This window comes from Dendropsophus ebraccatus, chromosome 9 (assembly GCF_027789765.1).
Source record: "Dendropsophus ebraccatus isolate aDenEbr1 chromosome 9, aDenEbr1.pat, whole genome shotgun sequence".
Lineage (NCBI taxonomy): Eukaryota > Metazoa > Chordata > Amphibia > Anura > Hylidae > Dendropsophus > Dendropsophus ebraccatus.
In genome coordinates, this window is record NC_091462.1 from 28,899,530 (window position 1) to 28,918,702 (window position 19,173).

Here is a 19,173-nt window from a genome sequence, read left to right on the forward strand (position 1 = left end):
AAAATAGAAAGGTGCCCTCTGTTTGGATTGGTCAGCTGGCTGAGAGCGGGAGATTTGGAATGGTATTTATAGGGGAGCCGGCTCTCAGCTGTGTCAGTCAGAGTAGCTGTACAGAAGAAGCTGCTCCCACCCGCCCTCCCTTATGTTCAAGGATTTTGTCGTGGCACTTTGATAGAGGGGGTATTGTCGCCCTGCTCTCAGGGCGGGCATGTCCTTCTGTTAAGCTATGGCTCGGTTATTTATTTATTGATTTATTTATTGATTAAATTATTTGATTATTTATGATATTGGTACTTAACAGTGTATTTGCTTACCCTTATTAAAGTGCCACGGCCTTTATATTCCAAATGCTTGTTAGTCTTATTTCAGGGGGGTATTGGGGGCTGCATTTCCGTGTTTCCTGTGTAAGGTGAATGCTACCTATATGAGGTGAATGCTACCTATATGGGGTGAATGCGGCCTATATGAGGGGAATGCGGCCTATATGGGGTGAATTTGGCCTATATGAGTGTCTGCACCCACTGCCATCACCTCATAAAGAATAATAGAGTAAATTCCCAGTGTTCATAGTGCGATTGTATAAAATGTATTGAATCAACCCGGTATTATCTGTTGTCTCCCTGAAAGCCCACATACAGGTATATATGACAAATGTGGTATTGTCTACAGATATAGCCACATATACTGCAGCACTGGACACTAAGTATAATAATTTAGTGTGAGGTGCCTGAAGGAATGTAGTACATGGACCAGATCGCCCCATACACATGCATGCATTGCCTGCCCATGAGTGCATCTATTTTTAAGGGAGAGCATGTAGTAGGCTGCTGCCAGACTGCTGGAGGCAGCTCAACTCCCAGAAAAAAAATTGAAATCCAACATATCTGATCCGTTCATCACAACACCCTCATACAAAATTAGAAGGTCATCCAGTCCTGCAGACATGTGCATGTATTCTATGGCTATATTACCAAGCACCAACACAGAAATGGACTGCATTATACTGGACAAGAATTCTGCACAGCATAAATGGCGCCTAAGGGTTAACTGTGAACTTTATGTGGTTATGGCTTAAAGGGATTCATTACAATACTGTTACAGTGGTACTGGGCCTAAGACCTCTGCTTGCTGGTAAACTATTTGTTATCTAGACCTGATCATACAGGGGCATGGCTGTTTTAGAGTAGTCGCCAAAATAATTCCATTCACTGACAGCAAGCAGAGATTTCAGAAATTATTAGGACTTGGGGATATTAATGTTTCCATTATATAAAGATTAGAAAAAAATTGAAAGAAACCTTTAAGCACGACCAACCAAAACTATTCAGTGAGTAGATCTAGGTTGAGTTTAGCAACACACCAGATTGGATGCCAGACCAATGCCAATTGTGTAATAATCTGGGACCAATTTAATCCCATGGACCTGAGCTGATGTATTAGACTTCACATTGAATAATTTACCATGTATAACACTCATTGCACTTTCCTATACATTATATACACAGACACATCCATGGGAACGCATAGGGCTTGGAAGATTTCCCACCAGTTCCCATTTGTCAGATTCAGGATTGTACTTCTCTATGCTCTGCAGGTAGGTGCCCTTAGACCAGGAGTAGCCTCCAGTGATGTATATAAACCCATTCATGACAATGGCGCCACATTCCATCCTCCGCTCCATGGTTGGCGCAAGCTCCACCCACTGGTTGCTTTCAAGATCATAGCAGTCTGTAGTCGTAGTCTGGCCTCCCACTAGGTAAAGTTTATTCTGCAGTGCAACAGAGCATAGTCCATACTCTGAGGAAGGTGAAAGACAATCATGTTATTTTTATAGATTACATATGATTGCTGTGAGTGGAATGCAGCTCATCGGTGATACATGTTGCCCATACCTGGATGTGGACACACGGATAAGATGCTCCATTCATTTAAATCGGAGTGAAAGCTCTGAATTTTATCATATGTGCAACTTCCCCTGTATCCATAGTGCCCTCCACTGACATAGATGACATCACGCAGCACACAGGCCGTGGCATTTCCAACACCTGTCACCAGAATGACATGGAAAAATTAGCAAATACATCATTCCCTTCAATCAGTAGACATTATAAGAGAGTTTGGCTAGAAATGAAGATTAATAAATGACACATGGATATACAGTGGTACCTTGGCTCAAGAGTAACTTGGATTAAGAGCGTTTTGCAAGAGGAGCTCACGGTTTTTCAAAATTGTAACTTGGTTTAAGAGCATCGCTTTGGTTTAAGATCTCTCTGTACTGGGTGGGAAAGTCGGGGAGGGGCATGGTCTGCATAGTGGGGTCTAGAGCACTGTACTCTGACCCAGGAAGTCTCCTTCACCTTCCAAATCATAGCAGATCCACTTCAAGCTGAGGCTCGCATCAGAGGACAGGACTGTGGAGGTAATCTCCTCATAGCTGTAACCCCTTTCTCCCCTGACATTTATGTGCCCACATCTGTCCTGCTCATTCCTTCATGCTCCCTGCAGTCTCTGTCAGCCCTTGTGTTTCCCATCCTCTCCATTCCTGCTATAATGTTCCTGCACTTACACTCAGCTATACACACTACTGCTATAATGTGCCTACACTTACACTCACCTATATACACTACTGCTATAATGTGCCTGCACTCACACTCAACCATTTACACTGCTGTATATAAAAGTTTGTCACTGTCCTCCTGCACAACTCTGTGATTCTCATTTCCTGATTGGTCCATGCTGAACACACACCCCTTCCCCATTGGGATTATTTCCCCTCACAGACCTCTGACAGCAGCCCTGCTTCTCTATTCTAGCCTGTTGTACCACACTACTGAATTATGGGGATCTGCATCTCCATTCTGTATCTAAAAACTGCTGCTGTTTTTTTCATTCTTACACAATTACTATACATTATAAACCACATGCTGATTTCTATACTGTACAGTAACATAATATGACACATCCAGCTTTCTAATAAAAATCATTATTTTGGGGTGTGGAACCAGTTGTCTGCATTTTAATGATTTCTTAAGGGAAAATTTGCTTTGGTTTAAGAGTGATTTGGATTACAAGCACGGTCCTGGAATGAATTATCCTCCTAATCCAAGGTGCCACTGTATATTAAAATACAGTATATAAATCTGCAGTGTGTATCATTTTTATATGGACATTATAGTAGATAATAAATTTCCATATACTCCTTTATTTTCAATCAAAAACATGACTACTACACCCATCAGAGGCCTTAGACACTCACAGGGAACGGAATCAACTCCAGCTTTTGTTGCACTACAAATACCAGCATGTTTAAAGGGGTATTCCCTTGAAACATAACTTTTGAGATGTTGCTGCTCATAGTGAGACTAACAATTTATTCAATACTTGTTGTTATCTATTCAGTGTTTCCTCACCCAGTTCTGAGCTGCTCATTTCTGTCTCCCCCTCCCTTCTGAGACTGCTGATGTAAACAATTCCCTGACTGGCTTTGTCTGCAATTCCGGGAGGGTTAATCAAAGTAAGATGGTCAGAAACTTAACCTCAGAATAACCCTCTCTGCTTTACAAAGAAGCTAAAATGTTGCAGATAAAGCCTGCCCTGGACTTATTTACATCAGCTGTCTCACAAGGGAGCAGGAGACAGAGAGAAATACTCACACACAGATTTTTGTGTCTTTAGCAGAAAGCAGCAGCTTAGAACTGAGTAAAGGAGGCTGAATAGATAATAATAGGCATGGAAAGAATTGTTAGTCTCACCATGGACAGCAACATATGAAAAGTTTGAGGGGAATATCCTTTTAACAGTGATTTAAAATAATCCCATTTCCCTAATGTGGTGTAGGAAGATAAGATATAGGGATGAAGTTTTTTTCTATGACTTAAGCCCATAAAGAAGTGCTAACGTGTTACACAAAAAGTGCCCTAGGATGTAGTCTATCGTGAGCCCTTCTCCTAAATTCTTGACAAATCTTCCCCTCTCCTCTGGGCCAAAAGTCCCCTGCCAGGGTCTAGAATTAATGTCCCCCCTTCATCTCGAAGCTTAGAGGGAGCCAAGACTGCTCCTGGCTTCCCGCAGGCGGCCGCCCCAGTGTCCACTAAGGGACACAATACTGGGCGGCTTCTCTGAGCTCAGAGATCTGGGGTGGCAGGGAGGTAAGGAACCTCATAGGGTACTATTACATGGAACGATAATCGGCCGAATCGGGCCGATTCGGACGATTATTGTTCCATGTAATAAATACAACGATCAGCCGATGACAACGATCATCGGCTGATCGTTGATATAGGTTCTGACCTACTTTTGTCGGGCGGCGACCGCGCACCGCTACGTGTAATAGCGGTGCATGGGAGACGACTAACGATATACATTACCCATCCATGTTCCAGGGCTGCTGCTGCGGCCTTCTTCTCCCTGGGTCCCGCGCGCTGTAACGTCAGAGTGGCCTGTCAGCTGACAGCTGGAACGTGGATGGGTAATGTATATAGTTATACAAGGGCTGCAAGGACATCGGTAATGATGTCCTTGCAGCCCTTGTTTAACGATTATCGGGCCGTGTAATAGGCCCAGTAAACGAACGGCGATCTAGCAGATCGCTGCTCGTTTACAGGTATTATCAGGCCCTGCTCGGCCCGTGTAATACCACCCATAGACACATATACCTCTCCTAGACCTCCAGGAGGTCATCACACTCTGAAGGATCCTAGTAAGAAATGCTTGTGTAAGGTGAACACACAATGACAAACATGAATAAACAAATCAGATGTGCACTGTGCAAAGCAATAAAAATGTTCTAACAGTGACCAGCAGCGAGAAGGCCAGAAAACCAGAGGTGAGTACTCAAGAGAGGGAAAGTAAAGTGCATGTTCAGTTCTATCATTTAGCGGCATCCCCATCCCAGTCAGTTACGGCACCCTGAAGTCACCATTTCTGAAAATTTCTGCATCTCGGCACTCTCCCAACCTGCATCTAATGGTCAGACCTATCCTCAGGGTAGGCTTGTAGCCAACCACTGTTAGCTGAAACCTCCATTCTGTGTATATCTGATTTCATTCTTTCTCAGTGGCTGAAAAGAACAGATACTGCAATTGATCTTAACCAAAAGTCTAAGCAGCAGTTTGATAAAGTTGTCATACTGTAATGCTGTAGGCCCCATTGAAATCACTACAGATCTGGGTGCCACAGCTATGCCAAACATCTGATCATCAGGGGTGTCAGATCAGATATTGCTGGCCTATCCTGAGGGTAAACCATCAAAACATATCACGGGAAAACCCCCTTTATAGAGGTACTCTGGCCAAAAACAAATCTTTCAAATCAATCGGTTTCATAAAGTTAGTTTTGTAATTTACTTCTATTTAAAAGTCTCAGTACGTATCAACTGCTGTATGTCCTGCAGGAAGTGGTGTATTCTTTCCAGTCTGACACACTGCTCTCTGCTGCCATCTCGGTTCGTGTCAGAAACCGTCCAGAGCAGCAGCAAATCCCCATAGAAAACCTTTGACACTTCTTGAAAGTTCTTGACATGGACAGAGGTGGCAGCAGAGAGCACTGTGTCTGGAAAGAAAACTCTACTTTATATATACAGCAGCTGATAAGTACTGGAAATAAATTACACGTTCGGTCTCTCAAAAGATCATCCCGGCCAATCCCATAGACGGAGAGGTAACATATATTTTCGTAATAATCACAGCCGTTGTACAACGACCGTGATTTTACGAAAATATACGTTGTGTGAACATAGCAAATCCTGTACGTGTAAACACACCCTTTAGCCTCTTGATGTACTACTGGTATGTGCCGAGATTTTATTTTAGATTTCAGTTGTGCAACATTTCTGATAGTACAGTGGTGCCTTGGATTACGAGCATAATTCGTACCAGGACCGTGCTTGTAATCCAAATCCACTCTTATACCAAAGCAAATTTTCTCATAAGAAATCACTGATATGCAGAGAATCGGTTCCACACCCCAAAAACAATGATTTATTATTCTGAATAACATGTACAACAAATGAAACAAACAATCAATCAATCAATCAGAAACAGCCGAATATGTGATATTATAAGTTACTGAACAGTATAGCAATCAGCATGTGTATAATGTATAGTAAGTGCATAAAGCTGAAGAAACAGCAGCAGTTTGTAGATACAGAATGGAGATGCAGATCCACACAATGCAGTAGCGTAGTACAACAGGCTAGACTAGAGAAGCAGGGCTGCTGTCAGAGGTCTGTGTGGTCACATGACCACAGTGGGGAAGAGGGGCATGTTCAGCATCAACCAATTAGGAAGTGAGAATCACTGAGCTGTGCAGGAGGACAGTGACAGAAACTTTTCTATACAGCAGTGTGAATGGCTGAGTGTAAGTGCAGGCACATTATAGCAACGGTGTGTGTATAGCCAAATGTAAGTGCAGGCACATTATAGCAGCAGTGTGTATAGCTGAGTGTAAGTGCAGGCACATTATAGCAGCAGTGTGTATAGCTGAGTGCGAGTGCAGGCACATTGTAGCAGCAGTGTGTATAGCTGAGTGTAAGTGTAGGCACATTATAGCAGGAATAAAGAGGATGGGAGACTGCAGGGAACATGAAGGAATGAGCAGGGCAGATGGGGGCACATACATGCAGCACTCTCTGTCCGGGGAGAGAGGGGGTACAGCTATGAAGAGATTACCTCTACAGTCCTGAATCTGCTATGATTTGGAAGGTGAGGGAGACTTCCTGGGTAAGAATACAGGGCTCTAGACCCCACTATGTAGACCATGCCCCTTCCCAACTTTCACTCCCACCCAGTACAGGGAGCTCTTAAACCAAAGCAATGCTCCTAAAACAAGTTACAATTTTGAAACTGTGAGCTCCTCTTGCAAAACGCCCTTAATCCAAGTAACTCTTAAACCGAGGTACCAATGTGCATGCATATATATATATTCCATATAAATAATTACATGTATATTTTTGCATTATCAGGTGCACATATTCTGAGTGATCTGACTTTTTGCACAAGTCTACCTACCTTTTATCATGTTTGCAATTGGAAACCAGGCCTTTTTTAATGGATCATAAAATTCAGCTTCTTGGGCAGGGGCTCCTTTTCTGTAACCTCCTAAGGCATAAACACAGCCCCCCAGGGTGACGGAGCAGTGATAGTACCTTGCGTGAAGCATAGGGCTTCCCTCTGTCCATTCATCCGTCTCTGTATTATAAATCCATACGGTGTTCAGCGCCTCTATGTTATCTGTCCTGTAGCCACCAGTTATGAATACTTGAGGCCCTAAACTGGTTGCACTGTAGCTCTCTCGGGTGTGATCGGGCATGTCCGCTCCCTGAATCCAGTTGTTGCTTTCAGGATCCCAGATGTGCACTTCGGATAAGGGGTGCCAGTAGTAGCCCCCGACTATAAACATGCTGGCTGTTGATCTTTTGGGCACTTTTTGTGATTTAGTCTGTAAAGCGTAATACAGTAAAGACTGTATCTTATTTTCGTTGAGTAGATGTTTTTTGTGCAACTCCAGCGAGGTCCTGAGATGATCCTCATCTACGTCAACTTCAATACATTTCAGTAGCTCATAAATATGTTCAAGCCGATTCCTGGAATCATGTGCAATCCATCGGATGAGGGGCTGGAGAAGAGCCTCCACCGTCCACACATTGAGGGTCTTCTGGGAGAAAATATACAGCAGCTTTTCGAGACTGATGTCCACAAACTCATCTTGAGTCCAAACTTCTTGAAACCTAGAAACCATGATTCTTCTAGATTCCTTTTCCAAAGCTGGACAGACGTGAAACTCGGCAAAAGAATGCATCCCCAGACAATTGTCCACATCCAGATGTCTCACCAGGAACTGCTCACAAGCCTCTTTGACCGATACGAAGTGGAGCTGGTCAGCGGCTTGTAGAAGATATTGGACGTTCTTGGTGGTTATCTTGATCTGCGCCGTGTAAGTATAGTTCAGCAAGGCTTCCAAGATGGCGTGATCGATACCGGACAACTTGATCTGATTGTTGGACTTTTCCTTCATATCGGCCGTGAACATCACCTTAAAGTAATGGCTGCATGCGGCCAAAGCGGCCTTATGGCACTTAAAGATCTTCCCGGAGGAGCTCATCAAGGTGACATCGGTGAATAGACCTTCTTTGTAAAATGTCCGAAATGAGTCAAGGAAATCGACCTGGTGGCTTGGGTCATTGTATAAAAGACAGTACTCTTCAAGCTCCTTTTGTGACATGGCTGTCAGGTATCGAGGCAAGGCGCTGAAGAAGAAGAAGAAGAAGAGGAAAAGCAAAATAACATTAATACTTATACATGGACTGGAAAGTGAATAGCAACACACACTAACTCTGACACCTAATCCCAGGATAGAGTTGTGAAAGCCAAGGGAAGAAGAGCTATTGTGTGCGCTTGTATACATTACAAGGTTAGACGGTAGAGTACAAAGACACATAGGATAGAATATATTCTGGATACATTACCCCAGGTCACTCGATCACTTGTTTATCTAGCCTACAGGAAAATCCGAATCGGCCTCATGGAGTTTCTCTATCCGTTTCTTAATACTTTTAGCTGCAGTCGGCATAAAGCATCAGTCAACAGCATCTTCTATTTACCCAATGTGTGCCAGCTTCCCCAAATAATACGTCGCCTCCCGCAGATTGCTGAGTGCCATGATAATCATGACCACAATGAATTGCTATTGTGTGGGCAGCCGCAGCCTCCCGTGCAGCCTTCTGCGGATCTGTTATTGTATATACAGAGCAGAACTGCAAACCTATTACCATCAGGGCTTCCTCTTATCCACTGCTGGGATTAGCCGGGAGCTGTCAGCCTTTGGATAAAGTCACCTCCCTCATGTTCTAACACTATGGCATAGAGCCATCGGCATGCAAATCCAATCAATAATATATCCTCTCTATAACTTCCTATATACATGGCGTATGTGCCATGTGATAGCCAGACATTGCCCTCTGCAGCTATGTCAGTCATAGGTTGAGGAGACACTTTATAGGTACATTCCAGTGAAAAATCCCATTCACTTGAGTGTATTTTATTATATCCCTTTGTCTTGTCATTGTCTCCCATGTGTCAATGGGTTTCAGCCTGATTCCCTAGCAGTGTAAGCATATAGGCTGGTGTATGTGTGTGCATGCATCACCTACCTGCTGTGCTCTCTCACATGTCATTGAGGCATCGCATGCGTTATCTTTGTTTACCTGCAGAGCTCGGAGCCTGGGCTATGAGGGGTTAATGTCTTCTCAGCTGCTTGGCTCTTGCAGTGTTTCCCAGGCTGATGCCATTGGATACAGCGCCTCCTTGTTGACCATCTTTGGCATCAGCTGCACACAGGGATTTGGGATTGTGGAGAGTCGCTGTGCAGAGGGGAGGGGATGTCACATCCTATTCTGGTATCCCAGCTGCTCCTCATCCCCTGCAATAATGCACAGGATCCCCCTTCCCTTCCCACCGCCTGGGTCCTCCCAAAGGTCACTGGCAATCTATCACATAGCACTCCATGATATATTGTTTTTCTCATTCTATCACTATGTCTGGTATAATAGTATGCGTCACATCTCATACAATATTATATATATTCATGTAGGATATATAGGGATCACATTATTATTACTGAACATATTAATGCCAATAAAAGGAGCATACAACTTCTATCTATCTATCTATCTATCTATCTATCTATCTATCTATTTATTATCTATCTATCTATCTATCTATCTATCTATCTATCTATCTATCTATCTATTATCTATCTATCTATCTCCTATCTATCTATTTATTATCTATCTATCTATCTATCTATCTCCTATCTATCTATTATCTATCTATCTATCTATCCATCTATGTCCTATCTATCTATTATATATCTTCTATCTATCTATCTATCTATCTATCTCCTATCTATCTATCTATCTATCTATCTATTTATTATCTATCTATTTATTATCTATCTATCTCCTATCTATCTATCTATCTATCTATTATCTATCTATCTATCTATCTATCTATCTATCTATCTATTATCTATCTCCTATCTATCTATTTATTATCTATCTCCTATCTATCTATCTATCTATTATCTATCTATCTCCTATCTATCTATCTCCTATCTATCTATCTCCTATCTATTATCTATCTATCTATCTATCTATCTATCTATCTATCTATCTATCTATCTATCTATTTATTATCTATCTATCTATTTATTTATTATCTATCTATCTATCTATCTATTATCTATCTCTTATCTATCTATCTATCTATCTATCTCCTATCTATCTATCTATCTATCTATCTATCTCCTATCTATCTATCTATCTATCTATCTATCTATCTATCTATCTCCTATCTATCTCCTATCTATCTATTTATTATCTATCTATCTATCTATCTATCTATCTATCTATCTATCTATCTCCTATCTATCTATCTCTCTATCTATCTATCATCTATCTATCTCCTATCTATCTATCTATCTATCTATCTATCTATCTATCTATCTATCTATCTCCTACCTATCTATCTATCTATCTATCTATCTATCTATCTATCTATCTATCTCCTATCTATCTATCTATCTATCTATCTATCTATATACAACGAATAGTCCGCAGCACTCCAAGTTGTGAAACAAAAAGTGGTATTTATTCCAAATATATCATAATATCAAAAATAGTGACATGCAGCAAATAGACGCGACGTTTCGGCAGCCTCTACGCTGCCATTCTCAAGCTTGAGAATGGCAGCGTAGAGGCTGCCGAAACGTCGCGTCTATTTGCTGCATGTCACTATTTTTGATATTATGATATATTTGGAATAAATACCACTTTTTGTTTCACAACTTGGAGTGCTGCGGACTATTCGTTGTATATGGACATTCATACCCCTGGTTGGGGAATCTGCTGGCACCAAACTACGTTTTACAAGGTAGTGCTGCTTTTATATTCTTTTTCCTATATCTATCTATCTATCTATCTATCTATCTATCTATCTATCTATCTATCTATCTATCTATCATCTATCTCCTATCTATCTATCTATCTATCTATCTATCTATCTATCTATCTATCATCTATCTCCTATCTATCTATCTATCTATCTATCTATCTATCTATCTATCCATCTATCTATCTATCTATCTATCTATCTATCTATCTATCTATCTATTTCCTATCTATCTATCTATCTATCTATCTATCTATTTATTATCTATCTATCTCCTATCTATTTATTATCTATCTATCTATCTATCTATCTATCTATCTATCTATCTCCTATCTATCTCCTATCTATCTATCTATCTATCTATCTATCTATCTATCTATCTATCTATCTATCTCCTATCTATCTCCTATCTATCTATCTATCTATCTATCTCCTATCTAAAGGATTTCCCAGAGCACAACCAAAGTTCATGCAAAGAACAACTGGTTTATTCCATATCAGGTGACATAAATGGTGCAGCAAAACAAAAAAGCAGGTCACAATGCGACTTTTCGGTGGTCTCCACCACCTTTCTCTGCTGCTATGGGATTTGAGTTTAGCAACCTCCATCAATCCCATAGCAGTGAATTGTGGGTGGTGTAACCTGACAACACATTTGTGGACTGTTTCCAATAGGAAATAGCATCATAGTGGGCTATAATAGATACTTGCTGATGGGGCTATAATCGATGCTATCATTCATGATCAGTTATAGGTAATATATTATATTTACAGTTTTTTATGTAGATGAATTGTACTGGGTAATGACATGCACCTAGTTTTGCATGTCTAATCGGACCTCTGATCCCTGAGCATTGGGAACTGACCCCTGTATTGGGGCTATAAAACTTTGTGTTGTATAATAATCACTTGATAATATATGTAACACTGCACAATGATACTCTCTGTATAAAAACAACCTGCTTTGCATTAAATAAGAGATCTATTTGTCTCTTTGGAGTTATGACCTGTGAACTAATGGTACTCACAGGGGACTCAGAGATATACCTCTACCCCACATAATTATATGTTTTTGCATGGACAGCCGAGCATAAAAAAAAGGGACATGGCTGAGTATTTTTGTGCATTTGTTCTATCCATCAGTAGGGTCTCAGCACCCAAACCCCCACCAGTCGTACATTCTGACATGTTGCTATGACAGATGCTTCAGCTGCGTGGGACACCGGAATTTCTTATCAGCTGCTGTATGTCCTGCAGGAAGTGGTATATTCTTTCCAGTCTGACACAGTGCTCTCTGCTGCCACCTCTGCCCATGTCAGGAACTATCCAGAGCAGAAGCAAATACCCCATAGAAAACCTTTCCTCCTCTCCAGACTGGAAATAATAGGCCGCTTCCTGTAGGACATACAGCAGATGATAAGTACAGGAAGACTTAAATATTTTTTATAGAAATAAATTACAAATCTTTCTGCCACCAGTTGATTTTTGAAGAGTTTTTTTTTTATTTTGCTAGAGTACCCCTTTAATGTACTCATACTTTCACAACTATTGGCATGCAGTTCATGGATTCTCATTGAGTATGTATATATATATATATATATATATATATATATATATATATATATATATATATACACATACAGGCAGACAGTATATCACAGGATGGGTGGGTGGTTGTGTGTTTATAATGTATATTTATGCTTTAACCATATTGATATGATATGGTATGATTGGAGTGTCCCTATTACTTCTGACAAACCTTGCAGATATATTTTTAATTTTGTTATTGTAACGCCCGGAGTAGTGGATCCACTGGACCGGCACCAGCGATGGCACAAACCTCACCAGGGAGCGGAGTCTAAGGGGCCGCTGGTTTTCACCAGAGCCCGCCGCAAGGCGGGATGGACTTGCTGCGGCAGGCGACCCCCAGGTCGCTACCCCTGGCTTGGTTGCTGGTGTCGGCAGGCGAGGCGTGGCAGGAGATGGCACAGGCAATAGTCTGCAGATGAGAGAGCACGTGGCAGGCTGGACACAGGAACAGGTGGAGTAACAGGGGAACAGGAACCAGGATTAGGGACTAGGGACCAGGTAACGGACAGGACTCAGGAACAGGGACTAGGGACCAGGTAACGGACAGGACACAGGAACAACAGGGAGCTGGGCCAAACGCTATGGGAAGCATGTAGAGGCTCCAACACTAGGGACAGGGCATGCTGGGATTTATAGGGGAGTGATTGGTGACACTAACCAATTAGGAGCGCACTGCCCCTTTAAATCTGAGACAGCCGGCGCGCGCGCGCCCTAGGAGGCGGGGACGCGCGCGCCGGCCGGCACAGACCGCGACATGCACGGAGGAGAGGTGAGGCGCCCCAGGGGCCGAAGCAGCAGCAGCGCCGGGTCCCTACACAAGGACCCCGGCGGCTGCACGGGACAGGAGGCGGTCGCGGCGGCAACCCGGAACGCGGGAAGCCGCCGCGGCCGTGACAGTTATACATTTCTTTCTTGTTTTTAAAGTTTTAGTGTCCCTGGCTTGTGGAGGTTCTGTGTAGCAGGCAGCTGTCTTGCAATATGTGATGGACCCCAATCTCCCAAGCAAAATGAATGAAACCCAAAAATGCAAAACAAAAGACATGGCACGTTATCAGGTTTGAAATGGTCACAATTTTATTTAAAATTACATGACATTGAAAATGGCAGACCCTTGACTCTCGAAGAGTCACCCTCCAGCACTCAGGTGAGGAAAACCCCCCTGTGGAGGAAACCTCAAAGGAGCCATGGCTGGTGAGTAGCCCCCTCCTTTGGGCCTAGAGGGTAATATCAATATAAGATAGGTTAAGAATTTGTACATTTTTAGATCATTTTAGATTATAAATATAAGACACCGGATGTGAGTGAGAGATCTGGCGGCTGTATCTGTCACCTGATTAATGGCTAGGTGAATGTTTCTCTTCTCCCTTTAAGGGGTAGCTTAAAGCAGACCACCCCTTTTCCCTGCTAGAACCTCCAAATTGTATCAAGGGTAGGAGAGTAATGTAGTCAAGCTCAAGGTCCTCTGGCGCATCCAAGATGGCACTGATCCAGGCAGCGGGCCTTTTTTTATGGAACCTTCTTTATGACATAAGTGATTGACCTCACAGTTCACGGTTGCCATGGTGACTACAGGTACCCACAGTGATCTGACATATTAACCCTTTGCGGGTTTACTGCAAAGGTCATTTAACACACTTGTGACCAAGCAAGCAGCTAATAAAACCTTCATGTAAATGTGTGCTGAATTATTTTGAGGATTTTTTTTTATAAAAATCCACGTATGACAGGATCAAGGAGTCACATAACTTGTGTTGTTGCTATAGAAATGTATAGACCAGGGATGGGAAACCTTCAGCCTTCCAGCTATCCAAAACTACAACTCCCATCATGCCTGGACAGCCAAAGGCTGTCCAGTCATGATGGGAATTGTAGTTTTGCAACAACTGAAAGGCCAAAGGTTTACCATCCCTGGTATAGTCAAAGGCAAACCTAAGAGGAAGGAGTTGACATCCAGAAACACTAAAGTAAAAAAAATGTGAGATGACACAAAGATATGATTGCTTCAACAAATACATTTATTATAACACAATTATTAATAAGCATCATATTATATAGAATATTATCTCTCATAGTCGAATAGAAATGTCATTGAAAATATAATTATTATAGTATAGTTATCACGTGTATACGGTCACCCTGTGGTTATAATACTGAGCAGAACCGATCCCGGTCATGAAACAACCTACATCCCCCTGAATCCTAAAGTGGTTCTGTCCACAAAATGGCGGCATCTAGTATTATTTATATCACCACACAAAACAGTGCAAACACTATTAAGTTACGTTCAGATCTAAAAAAAAAAAAAAATTATCCTACATATAGCATACATTAAAAAAAACACCCAACTGGGATGCATACCATGACAAGGCCCTACTGGCTGGATCCATTTGTTCCAATGTACTAAATGTTGCCTAAAAGGGAATACATTTGGGCCATATCTTGTTTAAAAATAATTATATATATATATATATATATATATATATATATAGAGGCTGGGAGTAGGGTAGTTTTTAGAGGTGACCGTAACCTTACAGCAATAATACAATATAAGCATCTCAAGTGGAAAACCCAATGATGAGCGGAGCGGTTTGGTTTAGTAAAGCCATGAAGGTCGGGGTATTGCGGCTGTAAGACAAACGATATTTTGCGTAGTGACGCTCGTCCTGGCCAGGCCTTACAGTAGGTATGCAGATGAGTAACTAGGTTTTACAAGTGTAAAATCGCGTTGTTGTCAGTAGTAATGTTCGGCCTCATGTAGTTCCCGACACCGGATACAAAGGCTGTTGCATTGCATCCAGAATGCTCCAAATCAGCGCTTCCCCAACCTGTGGCAAAACTACAACTCCCATCAAGAAAGTCAGGGTATTGTGGGAGCTGTAGTTCCACAGTTTGGGCGCCACTGTGCCACATAAACAGGCTGTCCAGACGGCCCACGTCACTGGGATCTGCTCTCTAGTGCAAACTTATGATCTGCTCTCTAGTGCAAACTCCTTTCTAGCAAGGGGTTCCAGGATTTGTGATGGTAGTGCAGTGCTACTCAAAAATACCAGAAAGTCAATGGGAACCTGACAGACCCCACTGTAAGTCAATGAGATCCATCAGGATTCATCCATCCGAGAACAGATCCGTAATAAATGACGTGGCGTTTTTTGAGGGGAGCTACGAGGCTTGTTTAAAACAACAAAGTTTGTAAAGTTAATAAATTAAAAGGTTTTAGTGCAAAAAAAACCCTCAAAATTCGGATTTGGATGGTATTATCCAAGATCTCACAACCCTACAAAAAATACAAATATTTTAAGTGGTATATGTTGTATTATGGCCTAATAGAAGCGCACAAATCCCTTCGTATTATGCTAGTGTGAACACAGACTAAGCGTTTCCCTGTAGCACCACCACAGGAGAAATTAAGAATTACAAGGTCCCCACTTACATCTAAGAGCTGTCTGTTTAGTGCAGGACAGGACAGGTCCTCCAGTACAGAAGACACTCTTTGTATCCACTCACCAAAAGATGAAGATCCTGAACAGACGACCACCAGAATTTCCTAATCGGATCCAGAAATATGGAAACCTTTACACAATGCAAAATCTGTAACACTCGGATTTACTTCTTTTGTCCCATGTTGGAAAAAGTTGACTTCCAACCAGAGATTTTCTCAATAGATCTTATTTGCTTTGTAATTTAGCATCAATGCTCGGGGACGGCTACCTATGTCATTCATGGAATGGAAATACAGGTCATCTTTTATTTAGCGTTCACATTCACCAACACACTCCGTTACAATGACATGCCTGAATATTGTCAGGATGACAGAAAAGTCAAGGGATGGAGAAAGATATCACTTATCAGGTCACCCTCATTTAGGCAGATGTTCTCAAGTTTATACCTAGATTTAAAGGCTTAAAGGGAATATCCACAGAATAGGTAACAACTAGCTGATCAGTGGGATCCCTGCAGTAGGACACCACCCGATCACAAGAATGAAGGTCATTGTCTTCCAGGTCACTGCTCCAACCCCATATACCCACACTCTCAAAGGGAGTTTTGTAACAGCTGGAAGGCCTGAGTTTGACGCCGGTATTGTGTCTGGCCACCAAACTTCTGGTGATATGTAAAAGGGCTCTAGCAGCCTGAATGTTTTCCTGTGGATGGCAAGCTGCATAAAATGTCATTGTAAAGATTGAAGATCTCCTTATACCACCACCTTTGTACTTTCTACCCTAACACTTTCAATATATAGCTGCCTTATACTCGTTCCAATGTGCAGAAGCTTAGGGACGGAGATGTACATCACCCTAAAATCTGGACGTTTGTTCTCAGGCATTATAGTGATGGCGGACGTTCCATATTCTCCACATTTTTAGCAACTCTATACGTGGGAGAATTAAGGAAGCCATCAACAACACTTAAAAGGGGTTGCCGATGCCTAACCCCTTTAAATATGTCTTGGCTTTAGGGGTTTCCCTGTCCCTTTTATGTAGTAGAGAAATTTGCAGAATTCCTACTCTCTTCTAAACAGTTCAATTTCTTTCTAAAAAATATTATGTGACTAAGTAACTAAGATCTGTAGTCTATTTGAAGAATGTTTCTCCTGTGCTGCCCCCCTGTGCTCTGGAAAACTCTTTTCCAGACATTTACAGGTTAAAGGTATCTAAATATGGCTGCATTTCAGGATTTGTACTGTACATTTCATAGAGTAGTCCAACTACCACTATACTTACTCTTCCTATTCTCTATACTATATTTTTCTCCCCAATCCACTTTATACTTGTGGTTGCACAGATCCAAACTGGACTGGAGACATGACCTATAACCCCTGGGTACTTACATGCTCCACAGCGTTATACAAGCACTCCTACGTACCATATGACCTTACACATTACTTTAAAAAAAGAGGCTTTTCCAGGATCTCAAAGAGTACAGCTACTTTATGAGACAACAGCACCTCCCCTGTCCTCAGGTTGCATGTAGTATTACAATTCAGCCCCATTCACTTCAATAGTCCTGAGGTGGAAAACCCACACTGAGGACGGGAGTGCAGCCATTTCTGGAGGAAAGTGGCCATATCTTTTTAAGCCTGAACAACCTCTTTACCGTATAGTCACTATGGGGGGACATTTATGAAGACCAGCGCACGCCTCTTGAAACCAGGCTGACCTGCGCCTGCTGTATGGCGTACACCAGTGGTGCAGTGTTCATAATGTCCCTTATATCTTAATTTTGTGCTTGTAAATTTACTTCTGTGGTTTGTAAATTTAGCAGTGACCACATGAAATAGATTGTATCTGTTATTCTACATCATTGTAGTATACTGTACCAGATATTTCTCGTTTTATTCTTTTGCATGCTATTTTTTAGACTTCAATAAAGTCAACTCATTGGGGGGGATTTATAAAGAACGCGTAAATGTATTATTGTATATTAGGCCCCGCCCCATTTTCCCCAGCAGGATTCACTAAGAGGTGCACGCCCCTTAGTGAATCTGGCCGGACGCTCAAACCAGCGCCCTGCTGGAAGCAGGTGTAGATTTGGATCATGATTTACACCTGGGAGCAGTCGTAAATCATGATAAATGAGCCACGGGAGGAGGCCACGTCGGGCAAGCGAGGCATACAGCAGGCGTATGCCAGGGGAAAGGGGCGAATCTGCACCTTCTCCCTGGCGTACGCCTCAGGTGAACGTTTCATAAATGTCCCTGTTGTGTTTAATTATTTTTCTTGGTCCGATACTCAAGTTATAGTCAAAGCAGCTGTGTTCACCAGCCTCCTGGACATGCAAATCACAATGAAAATGAATAGGACAAGTCAAAGTATAAAACAAATAGATCAGATAGTTGTAACAATTACAGGGATGGATCATTGTCATTTGCAAATGACACAGTGAATTTTAACCTCTCTGACAACCTGCTATTTCTATTCTACTATAGAAATACAACATACATATAATGTACTCCAACCTTTGACCACCATTTTACACTTTCTACATAGATACAATCTGCAGAAACAGCTGGGTAATCTTGCAAATATATTGCACTACGTATCTTGTACGTGTACCCTGTACTACACTCCAGAGCTGCATTCACAATTCTACTTTTGTTGTAATAGCCGACAGGCTTGCCAATAGACTTAGCTGAGCTCTCATAATACAAGGTGGATGGTAAGTTTTCCATACCTAGTGCTAAGAGAGGTTCATTGTGAAGTGTGCAGTACTGAGATTTCAGCTCTGGATTATAATGCATCATATTATAGAAAACAGGATTATTCCCTGTAAAGTGGTTGTCCCTTTTTTTCTGCATCCAATACCCTGTCACTGCCATGCTGACAGAAAGCTCGGCATTAAACTTTACTTTAAAGTGTTACCCTCATTTAAAAAAAAAAAACTTTAGTTGGGATCCGGATGTTGAGACCTCCGCCAATTTCTGTAACCCGGAGTCAGGAGTGTTTCTGTCCCCATCCCACTGAAGACATATTCTAAAGTAAGTGTCTATTTCTTAAAGCCGAGTCTTTCTCACACCTCATTGGTAAGGATCTCTCAGACCCTGACTCCAGAACCTTTTGACATGACAATTTTTTTTTTAAATGACAGTATGGCTTTAAAGGGGAACTATCAGTGGGTTAGAATAATCTAACCAGCTGAT

At 41.9% G+C, this 19,173-nt stretch overlaps 1 protein-coding gene across 3 annotated transcripts; it reads right to left on the bottom strand.

Annotated features, from left to right (window-relative positions):
* Nucleotides 1-763: 763 nt before the first annotated feature.
* On the bottom strand, nt 764-9,257 carry KLHL23 (kelch like family member 23). Of its 3 annotated transcripts, none has more exons than XM_069985119.1 (4): nt 9,203-9,257; nt 7,008-8,245; nt 1,893-2,045; nt 764-1,797 (listed from the first exon to the last, which is right to left on the bottom strand). In XM_069985119.1, the coding sequence occupies exons 2-4, from the start codon at nt 8,218-8,220 to the stop codon at nt 1,487-1,489; spliced, it is 1,677 nt and encodes a 558-aa protein (XP_069841220.1). In that variant the 5' UTR covers nt 8,221-8,245; nt 9,203-9,257; the 3' UTR covers nt 764-1,486. The 3 variants fall into 3 exon arrangements, with proteins under 3 accessions (XP_069841220.1, XP_069841218.1, XP_069841219.1); XM_069985117.1 differs by having other exon boundaries at nt 9,149-9,234; XM_069985118.1 differs by lacking the exon at nt 9,203-9,257 and adding an exon at nt 8,465-8,532.
* Between the last annotated feature and the right edge of the window lie 9,916 nt (nt 9,258-19,173).